Raw genomic sequence first — 11,637 nt, forward strand, 5'->3', positions numbered from 1 at the left:
AAAAAGATTTTCTACATCAACATTCTAAATAAAATAACACAGAAATAATTAAAACAATCCAAAATGCTGAGTGCATCAAGTTGAATTGTGTCCGCAAAAGTCTGCGTCTGAGTCTTCAGTCTGAGGCAGCGAGAGAACATCAGTCAATTATTAATGTGGAGGAGGCTGGGAGAGTTGGCTGAAGAGGTTAGTGCTAGAAGTGTCCCTGGGGAGCAGCACGTCGTGGGAGGAGCTCCGAGGAGGAGCAGGAGGAGGAGGAGGAGGAGGTGCTTGTCGGGGGCAGACTAACTAAATTGGCCTGTATCGCAGCCAGGAGGTGTGTGTGTGTGTGTGTGTGTGTACGGTACGTGTGTGTGTGTGTGTGTGTGCAAGGGGGGCTCTCCACCAGCTTGGGGGGGGGGTTCTCTAGCTGGAGGGTGGCATTACAATGGGTGGTTGGAAATGTGGAGGGGGAGGAGAATGCATGGTCAAAACAGAAAGAGTGTGTCCAGCAAAGAGGAGGAGGAGGTATACATGGAAGGAAGGTGTTGCAGGGTGTGTGTGTGTGTGTGTGTGGGTGGGTTGGTAGGAGGGTCATCTGGGCAGGCGCTGTCACATACGATCACAGGGCTTGAGTTGAAGGAAGGCCACTGTGGTTTGTTTACCCTGGGCCCAGCCTCCGCCCACGTGCTGACGTCTCGGTTTCTCACGGCTCACATGCAGGAATTCACCGAAATTCATGATTTCGGTGAATGGATACTTTTCAAAAATAATGGCGCCACCCCTTTTATGCACTGACATAAATAAACAAATATCTTGATCTTGACTTCCGCACTCTATATTAGGCTATTCTAAGTGTGAGACCTCTTAACTTTACTATTTCAAGTAATTGACTATCAGATACTAATATGATAAATGATATGGCTTTGATGAACACTAATGTTACACAGCACATTTTTTTAAAGACAAGAGGAGATGACCAAGGTATTACGGTAAAATGCACATAACATAATTCTGATCTTGTATCGACCTTTCACCCTGGTAATCTACTCTGTAGGTCACTGTTTGATTGACTGGGTAATTTTTATTTTTTTTATTGTCACTATTGAGAACCACTGGGTCGGCTATATTGTTAGGCCTACACATGTAAAATAACATGGTATACTCAACTTCCTTCAATTAAAATTCACTCAGTCACACGTCCTTGCTTCCACAGCAATGCAAATCCTGAAGCCTACTGAAACATACAACAGAATGTAAGTACAACCCCACCCAAGGGCAGAGGAGGGCTGGAGGTGGGGGGTGGGGTAGATCGAGAAGCTGTATATTTACACTCTAAATAAACAGCAGACGTTTTAGATCCATCCTTAACAAATACAATTCTCTTTTCATTGACAAATCCATTGAGTTGTTCGGCAGCCATCTTAGATGTAGCAATGCATCAGCATCGACTGTAGCGGCAACATTTCTCTGATGGACCGTTTTGTTGTGTGTTCAGCTTCAGGACCACAGCCAGCTCCCGTACTAGCCAGTCCTAGCCAAGCAGGAAGAGGCCATCGTTTGCTCAACAATAATAATAATAATACGAAAAAAAAAAAAAAACCTCTCCCTCTATCTCTCTCTCACCCTCCTTCTCCCCCCACTCTATATCATACCCCCCTCCCCCTCTCACTCTCTCTTCTATTCAACCTCGCCTCCTCTATCCCCCACCTCCCCTCTTGCATCTGCTGCGGTGACTGGCGAGTAAAAGATCCCAAATACGTAAGCATCGACGAGTCGACTCGGCGCAGGCGGAGAAGGCTCTGCGTGCAGTACGCTATCCCAGCCCGCTACGAGCACTACATCCGTGCAGCTGACTGCATCTCTGCTACGAGCACTCAGATCAGCTCTTTCACAAATTTATTCCGACTTCCATAGTCATAGTTTATATCGATGCTGTTTGGACACTGAGACCTTGTCAGATCACAGCCTTTGATTTTTTGGTTTGTTTTGATTGACCGATTAGTAGATTAAAGAAAAGCTGTAAAGAGAAGCATCGTCTGTGAGGCAACAAAATGTTGGATCCATCGTCCAGTGAGGAGGAATCCGATGGGATAGTGGAAGAGGAGAGCAGCAAAGAGGTTTCGGCACCTCAGGCAGGCGGATCCCGCATTTCCCCCAGCCGGACCAGCGAGAGCTCCGGCGGGCTGGCACCCAGCAGCAGTCGCACTAGCGCCCGCCCGACCAGCCCGAGCCCCTCGGCCGCCAGCGAGCAGGAGAAGGAGGAGGTGGAGAAGCTGCAGCGGGAGGAAGAGGAGCGTAAGAAGAAGCTCCAACTCTATGTGTTTGTGATGCGATGCGTCGCGTATCCCTTCAACGCCAAGCAGCCCACCGACATGGCGAGGCGACAGCAGAAGGTAAGATGTAGTATCTTCATAACGCCACGCTGACACACCGTCCCCCTTTCGCACGGCAGACGCTGTCATTGATGACCTACATAAGCCTCCGCCACCGTGTCGCTGTTAAGGCCAGTAGGCCTATACTAGCGCACATGCAGCACATTCACAAATTAAAGAAAATAGTGATTGTCTTTCGAAATCAACACCAACCATGAAAAAAAGATTTAATCAAACGCTCCATAATACGAGCACAAGAAGGCAATTTTCGAAGCCCCCCTGTGGTGAGAGCAGAGATAGTGGGGCCTACTGCATTGACTGAACGTAATGACACAAACACAAGTTGAACCAATTACAGAGCCCAGCCTCAGCACCCATTGATAAGGCGTCCGGCTGGAGACGGCCAGCCATTTGGATCAAGGTGCCGTCGCCCTTGATGATTCCTAGTCCTCCGCTTCATTCAAGAGGCGGCAGCAGCAGCAGCAGCAGCCCTAGCTCTCTCCTCTGAGGGGATAAGCCACCATCTAGCCCCTCAATGTGCTCTTCCAAGGTGACTTATTATGATGCACATTGACTGTAGGAAGGGGGGTGGGCTTTTAAGCAAACTCAATGAGAGACTAGTCTAGGCCCTAGTCTTTCGACAGTGACCGGGAAAATGACTGCACCAGGGGAAAACAATTTTGGTAGTTTACTTTAATTGGGTTGATGGTCCGGTTGAATGTGTTTTTAAATGATGCTGGGAAGGAACAAAGCAGTTTGAAGTGACTGAAAAGCACAAGGCCCAGATTCGTCCGGATAGCCCCTGTGGTGGTCAATAGCATTTTGGGACATGTTGCCCTTGTGTGTGTGTGTGTGTGTGTGTGTGTGTGTGTGTGTGTGTGTGTGTGTGTGTGTGTGTGTGTGTGTGTGTGTGGTTCCAGGCGGACACACACACAACGAACACGTTGGGCTATCTGCAGTATCAAACAGCGGACCGATCCATGCTGTTGCCTTCTGCACTGACACTTGATGATGACAGGATTGTTTGGTGTGTTTACTTCCAGGAGAGCAATGGAGACATAATGCTTGTTCCAAGGTCGAAATTATAGTACGGGTTGTGTTTTGCATGAATAAAATAGACTGAAATATTATGTGTTAAATGGTGACATCGGACTATGCAAAACCAAATTCAAAATACTTGAATGTGATTGGTTAGATGCTTTAGCTCAGCGTTACTTTGAACTGTGTTTATAGCAGTGCCATGTTGATGAGAGTCCCATACTCATCTATTGCAATAGGGTCATTGTATATGAAATGGACAATAAAGATGATAAAAGTCATTATCTCTTTTTTACTTGATTTGTTGTAATGGATTTTTTGACACAGTGGTAAAATAATGTCTCCTCATATGTTGGCTAGAGAGAGAAAATACATTTTGGATTATTTTTGCTGACTCATGCAGATGTAGCCACACAGACATAATCGTTTGTTGTGTTTGCTTACATTCTTATAGGTTGATGTCTAAATCTGTCTTTCTTTAATGTAAAACACACCTGAAGCCACTTGAGAGGATCTCTGGCGTTAACTCCATTAATGTGAAGAGGTTGCTTTTTGTCATTCATGTCATATGTCTCATTCATATTGCTTGTTCAAGTGTTTTCATATAATTTCTTTACAAGTTACATACAAATAAATACTTTTAGTTATTTACAAACCCCATACAAATGTCTCCACAACCAGGCCTACATCAACAGCTTTACAAATATATGTTCATGTGTCCATGCGATTACTAAATATCTCTTCTTGTTAAAGTCTGACCATAATGGATTTTGCCTCTATCTATGATATATGGGTTCATTCTGCACTGACAAATAACTGGCAGGGCTGTTAAATTATAGTAGGTATTTTTATTGATTCGTTGTATAGATGTTATCAAGACAGAACTATTTAATTATGGTCAACGTGAACATGTGGGCTACTGAAATGACCTGTGGCAGTGGTGTTAACTACCCATTATTTAACTACATAAATAAATAACACTTGAATTACTAAACGTAACATATAGGCTTGAATTCTGAATTATAGATCCTGAATCATGGTGGACATAACATTTAAAAAGATGATTACAATTATGCATGTGATATTCACTGTGTGTGTTCTTCAGTATGTTAAAGGACAATTCAGGTATTTAGCACCCCTTTCTGGGTTGTCTAGGATGAAATAGAGCGGTTGACACCAAAATTTTGACTATTTGTCCTGTCTCAGGTATTTGGCTCAATTCTAATCGCCCCTGCCTGCTTCAGAATGGCTGGCTACGGGTTGGCTATGTGCAACTCACCGAATGGTTAATGGTGTTGATGTTCCAAATCAAGTATCGTAGCGAAATACAGTTTATGTTGTGTTTTATTTGGCATTTTGTAAATCCCATTGAAACGGAAACCAGACCGGAACTGGAAACACAAAGGAGGGCTGTTTACGTTTGGTTGTAGTCTTTTCGCTCTATTCTACGTCTCAACAGTAGGGCTTGAACTGGACAGGTTTGTGAATGCCCATAGCCAGCCATTCTGAAGCAGGCAGGGGCGATTTGAAATGAGCCAAATACCTGAGACAGGACCAATAGTCGAGATTTCGGTGTCAACAAATACCACTATTTCATCCTAGACAACCCAGAAGGGGGGCTCAATGTGCTAAATACTGGAATTGTCCTTTAAGTATACAGCAGGCTCCATTATAAGCATATATAGCGCCAGAAGGGATAGAGGTGAATGTCCGTAGGTGTTGATGCACCACCAAGAGCAGTGCTATGATGAGTTGGATTTGCTCGTGAAGACGGTGGAACCTGGCTAGAAAAGCCTGGGTTGCAATTGCGAAAAGGGCTATCTTTATAAGAAATAACAGGTCTGTAAACCTGCTCGCTGGTGGTCAAAGCGTAACACAATATCCCAAGAACACGAGTGCATGCGCTCACTTTCCTCTTAGTGGCAAGGAAACTGATTTGAGTTTCAATTCCCTGCCTGACCCTGCTCAAAAACCACATCCTGGTTTCTGTTTTTATAAAATGCTTGCTGGGTTGTAATGGCGATAGGATAAGCACAATGGGAAAAAGTATGATTTTAGGTTAAAGAAGATTTTCATGTAAAAGCCAGTTACTAACTGTTAAGACAGTATATCGCCGAACGAGGTAACACACTGGTGCTTGAGCTTATGGCCCACTGAAAGTGCTTGCATCCGCAGTATTATGAATGTTAGTAACTTGTCAGTGTCGTTGGAGACACTGTTTGTATCTTTGGGTAAAATGTCTGCTTATTGCAAAAGCTGCCGTCAAAGAGAATGAAAGGGAAATCTTTTCGAATGCAACCTTAAGTTATAGCATCATAATTTGTCATACGGGTTTGAGAGCTTTAGTTTCAGCCATTTTGTTTTCTTCAAGGTCAAGAGAGCAACGACATGTTTTCATGTGGAACATTTGTATCTCAAGGTATTCATTCATTTGGCAAGGTCACATAAGGTTTAGTTTAGACGAGAACGCTATTGTTTTTATGTTCTTATCATTGATTGATCCTTTTTCTGAGTTGTCTTGGATCTTGTTACTCTTAAAAACAAATACTTTGCTCTATGATTCAATATTTGATGTTGGAAAAGCGTAATCAGAGCAGCTACCGAGACATGGCCAGTATAGTCACCCCCATTTGTAAGATACATGGAAACATCCTTATAGGAGATTAAAACATTAGGAAAATCGAAGAGTATTATCGAAAACCCCATCATATTTTTAGGTATATGGAGAAAGAGGCCCAGAGCCAAGGTTAGAGCTTTAGAGGATAGGCTTTTTTGGCAGAGCTTCACATATTCACATTAAACTAAACAGCAGAGGAAGAGTCTAGTGAGCTGAAAATGAAGGTAGAGGAACTGTCCACAATGAACCGACTGAAATAAATCCATGCCTGGTATATAGGTCATAATGAATAGGTTGAAGATTTGAACACAAATGTCAATACTGAAATCTACTGTATATTGACTTTTAAAATGAAAAAATACAAATGAAATAGCTTGACTTGACTCTTATGTATAATATGCCATTCGGTGGCTGTGTTTATCCAAACTGTCCAACAGCGTGTCCATTTCATAGCATGGGTGTGGAATCAACCCCCCCCCCCCACCCTCATGGTTGTAATGCCTTGCTTTACCATTCAAGCCATAGTTATATAAACATCACTTAAAAATATAGACATACATCATCATACAACATATAGAAGGCAAAAAAGGGACCATTCCTTGACGTGAAATGGAGCAAAATTAAATAAGAATGGGAAGAAAGTGCTGGAAGAGGATCATATTGTTTTAATTTGACTACTGATTAATGTAATCTATTTAATATTGAACGAGTATTTACATGAGGTCAAAGGTGAACGGTGCTGCTGCTGGCTCCAGCGATACCCTTTCATCGCACATCCCTGTCCCCTCCTGGTCTCCCCTGTCCTCTCCTGTCCTCTCCTGTCCCCTCCTGTCCTCTCCTGTCCTCTCCTGTCCCCTCCTGGTCTCTCCTGTCCCCTCCTGTCCTCTCCTGTCCCCTCCTGTCCTCTCCTGTCCTCTCCTGTCCCCTCCTGGTCTCTCCTGTCCCCTCCTGGTCTCTCCTGTCCCCTCCTGGTCTCTCCTGTCCCCTCCTGGTCTCTCCTGTCCTCTCCTGTCCCCTCCTGTCCTCTCCTGGTCTCTCCTGTCCTCTCCTGGTCTCTCCTGTCCCCTCCTGGTCTCTCCTGTCCTCTCCTGTCCTCTCCTGTCCTCTCCTGTCCTGTCCTGTCCTGTCCTCTCCTGTCCCCTCCTGGTCTCTCCTGTCCTCTCCTGTCCTCTCCTGTCCCCTCCTGGTCTCTCCTGTCCTCTCCTGTCCTCTCCTGTCCCCTCCTGTCCTCTCCTGTCCTCTCCTGTCCTCTCCTGTCCTGTCCTGTCCTCTCCTGTCCTCTCCTGTCCTGTCCTGTCCTGTCCTCTCCTGTCCCCTCCTGTCCTCTCCTGTCCTCTCCTGTCCTGTCCTGTCCTGTCCTCTCCTGTCCTCTCCTGTCCTCTCCTGTCCCCTCCTGTCCTGTCCTGTCCTGTCCTCTCCTGTCCTGTCCTGTCCTCTCCTGTCCTGTCCTCTCCTGTCCCCTCCTGTCCTCTCCTGTCCTCTCCTGTCCTCTCCTGTCCCCTCCTGTCCTCTCCTGTCCCCCTCTTGTCCTCTCCTGTCCCCCTCCTGTCCTCTCCTGTCCCCCTCTTGTCCTCCCTGGCCAGCAGCCAGCACTGCTTCTCCTAGATTATATTTTGAAGATGAACAGAGACAATGATAATTGCTGAAATCGTCCCAGGATCTTCAGAGATCTGGAGGAACAATCTCATGGGGAAAACGAGTAGGATAGACTAAATGAAGGGGAAGTATTTGAATCAAGGCACAAATGCTTTGTGAGGCGATGTGGAATGAAAATCTTGAATTGCTGTCCTTGTCCAGAGTGAGCTCCATCGCAGTGGAAACACGGTGCAGAATAGCAGGCGTGGTTCTGCCCAGCTACCTGTCTGGCCACTTTAGTTTATTGTTGAAATCTGCTGGACCGTATTATATGTGTGAGTGATTGATGGCCACTTTGGAAAAGACAGATGGCGTCCATCCTGTCTGGTGTCATACATCCCGTCTCTCCGACCGTAGCCAACGCCATCAAATAATTTCAAATTAATTATCGTCATACCTATAAGCCATTATTTTGCATTAGGTTTGTGTGTTGAATATTTTAATATTCAACCCATATAATTACACATATAATATAATAACACATATCATATATATAAAATAATAATAAAAAAAACAAGCTTAACACTAGCAATACAACCAATTACTGAGAGTGTAAATGAGTGTAAATATTTTTTTTATTGATTCAAACTTGTGGGGTGCTGTTTTCTGCATTGGTCATTGGTCAATCTCAAGTATTTTCATGCAAAAGACAAACTTACTCCACCCTCCATGTACTCTGGTGGCTTGTTTTCTAACAACACACTTCTGATATGCAATTACAGTGAGACCTGGCAGATACTACAGTCATAAACCTTTATAAATATGCCTTCTGTAGACTTTTAATTAAAAGCAACTGTGCAGAAAATGAACTCACAGAACAAAGGTCTAGTTGCTCTTATGGCAAAATAAACATAGACACATTCTTCTTAAGGGATTAATTAAGAAACAGAGGAATGGGGTGTGTGGAGGAATATCTGTCACATATGCATAAAATATACTCACATAATGTGCAGTCAATTTACCAGCTATTACAAACGGCCACAACCAGCCAGATGCAATTGTATCATATTAAAATATATAATGTAAAATAAAGTGAATATAGATTCACTGTAATGAGATGCCTCTCAACTAGTTTGAGTATTAGAGTTTTAGCATCCGTTGTTAGCAGGTCAAATATTAGGACCTTACGAGGTACTTTGCCTCATCTTCAGCTCAAACATGTCAATCTCAGAATACAGACATGGAGAACAAAGATCTTTTAGGAGAAAGGTAGGAATCTTACAGAAACTGGGATTCTACTTCAATGGGTACAGATAGTTGCAATAGTTAGCAAATAAGTAAAACCACAGTGAAAGAAAGCTACTCAAGTATGCAATAAACATATCAATAAGTAGTTGTAAAGTCAATAGTTAGCACTAAACAAAATGGTATAAATGAAAGGAAACAGAGAGCAGACTAAGAGAAGAGCAACTTAAGTCACAATGAATCAAATGTCTCAAGGGCTTCACGGGCCCAATTTACACATGCTTGTAGCCTACATATACCGTAGTGTTGGTTGCTCAGAATGTCTACCAATTACATATAATGCTTTTGTAAATAATTTTCTCTGCTTGCCCAACTATAGGTCTTCCAACTATGCAATCTCATTGAATTTTTGAAACTATCCACCATGGACAATTTCTTATCCCGAAACCCATCAAGGGCAACAGAGAGAGATGTTTGGACAGACGGAAGGACAGGGTGTGTGTGTGTGTGTGTGTGTGTGTGTGTGTGTGTGTGTGTGGGGGGAGGGGTGGACACAGTTAATGAAAGTAATGCATCAGACAGCGGTTGCCAATGCACAGTCAGCTAGTTATCCTCTATCTGTCAGCGTTCAAGTTCATCAGTTGGCACGCATAATTGCAATGACTTCCCCGCATCCTGCCCTGGCCAGGAAGGACACCAGAGCACACCCCGCCATAGACACAAACAGCCCGCTGTAGCCATGGAGGACACCAGAGCACACCCCGCCATAGACACAAACAGCCCGCTGTAGCCATGGAGGACACCAGAGCACACCCCGCCATAGACACAAACAGCCCGCTGTAGCCATGGAGGACACCAGAGCACACCCCGCCATAGACACAAACAGCCCGCTGTAGCCATGGAGGACACCAGAGCACACCCCGCCATAGACACAAACAGCCCGCTGTAGCCATGGAGGACACCAGAGCACACCCCGCCATAGACACAAACAGCCCGCTGTAGCCATGGAGGACACCAGAGCACACCCCGCCATAGACACAAACAGCCCGCTGTAGCCATGGAGGACACCAGAGCACACCCCGCCATAGACACAAACAGCCCGCTGTAGCCATGGAGGACACCAGAGCACACCCCGCCATAGACACACCGTCCTAGCAACAGCCGTCCTACTGTGGCCGCGGACACCATACCATAGCCAGCAACACATGACTATAGCCACACACACACACACCCCCCAACAGGAACACAGAACCGTAGCAACCATCAACCCACCGTAGCCGTGAATACTCCCCCATAGGCACCAGCCACCCACAGCAAAGACCCCACTGTAGCAATGAATACCCCATGATATGGCGTAACCCCCCTACACACACATACACACACATACGCACAACTCACTGTGTAAAGCGCGTTGGGTACCTTGAACAGCGCTATATAAATGCAATCAACACCCCAAGGTAGCCACAACCACCCCATCGTAGCCATGAACACCTGATCTTAGCCAGGACCCCCCCCCCCCACGATAGCCAGGACCACCCCACGATAGCCAGGACCACCCCACCGTAGCCAGGACCACCCCACCGTAGCCAGGACCAGCCCACCAGGACCATCTCACCATAGCCAGGACCACCCCACCATAGCCAGGACCACCCCACCGTAGCCAGGACCAGCCCACCAGGACCACCCCACCATAGCCAGGACCACCCCACCATAGCCAGGACCAGGTGAACCAGTAGCCAGGACCAGGTGAACCAGTTGACAATAGAGAGCCTAGGGCAGAAACAGAGGTTCTAAATGTGACCACAAGATTAACACTGGTCACGTGAAGCCAACTCTGCCTGTTGATGGCCGGTTGGTTTGTTGTGCGTGTATGCGTGCCACTTTCAACGCACCACCTGGCTTCTTTTTGAAACCATGTTTTGGTGTCGAACAAATGCATTTGTGTGTCCAGCTGATTTGAGCGTGTGCACAACTGCACGCTCTTTGTGTGATGTCTTGATGAAAGGCCATTGTGTGGGCATTATGGGGTATTTACCCAAGGTACCCGTCAGCACTCTGAAGTACCCCCGGGGTGTTTATTCAGATGGCGGCAAGGCGTGTGGATAACCCTTATAATACATTAATTGCTTTGGACTGGCTGGCAGATCCATTCATCATGTGTGCTGTTACAACCAATAGATGTGCTGAGAGGTGAAATAGCCCATTTGAAGCACAGCTAAATGTTTTGAAAGATATAATTAATAATAATCCTTGAAATGATTTTATATTTAATTACATTAAATGTTTCTTTTACCATTATTTTGTATTCTTACTTAGGGTTGTACTGTAACTGTAGTACTGTTTGTTCCCAGCCGTCTACAGATAACTAAATATATAGGTGGTTATTTTATTGCCAGTGTTAATCTGAAGGTGGCTGTAGGTGTATTGAGTTAGAGCTAGGTTGAATGGATATTTCAGTTTTTATTTTCTTCTGTTTATCTTTATATTAACCAATAGTATTGTCTGTCTAGCTAACAGCCGCTAGACCCTTAAGGGCTGTAGACTTTCATTGTCCAAAAGAACACTTAAACGAGCCACTGAACAAATCTCTCCTGTCGCTACACCCATTCATACGATTCATTTGAGCGTCATGCTGCTTTCATCTCTTAAAATATTTTGTGTTTAGTGACAGTGGGGCAGATTTGCACCTAAGGAAGAAACTCTGTCACTTAACAACAACACGTGTCACGGTTTAAAAGCTAGGTGGATACCGCACACTAACAGGACTGCTTTGTGACTTGTTTGAATGTGTTTCTAGTTTATAGTCTG

At 45.0% G+C, this 11,637-nt stretch overlaps 1 protein-coding gene across 1 annotated transcript in view; it reads left to right on the top strand.

The window, feature by feature from the left end:
• Positions 1-1,752: 1,752 nt before the first annotated feature.
• Positions 1,753-11,637, top strand: part of LOC311339145 (calcium-dependent secretion activator 1-like) — a gene marked incomplete at its 3' end in the record, with an annotated part of 64,933 nt that continues 55,048 nt past the window's right edge. Inside the window, exon 1 of the mRNA XM_084464517.1 lies at positions 1,753-2,375. Coding sequence (XP_084320643.1) covers positions 2,034-2,375 — 342 coding nt within the window. The 5' untranslated portion in view covers positions 1,753-2,033. The remainder of the gene's footprint in view (positions 2,376-11,637) is intronic.

This window comes from Micromesistius poutassou (genome assembly GCF_964030765.1).
Source record: "Micromesistius poutassou genome assembly, chromosome: 2".
In the NCBI taxonomy this organism is placed as follows: Eukaryota; Metazoa; Chordata; class Actinopteri; order Gadiformes; family Gadidae; genus Micromesistius; species Micromesistius poutassou.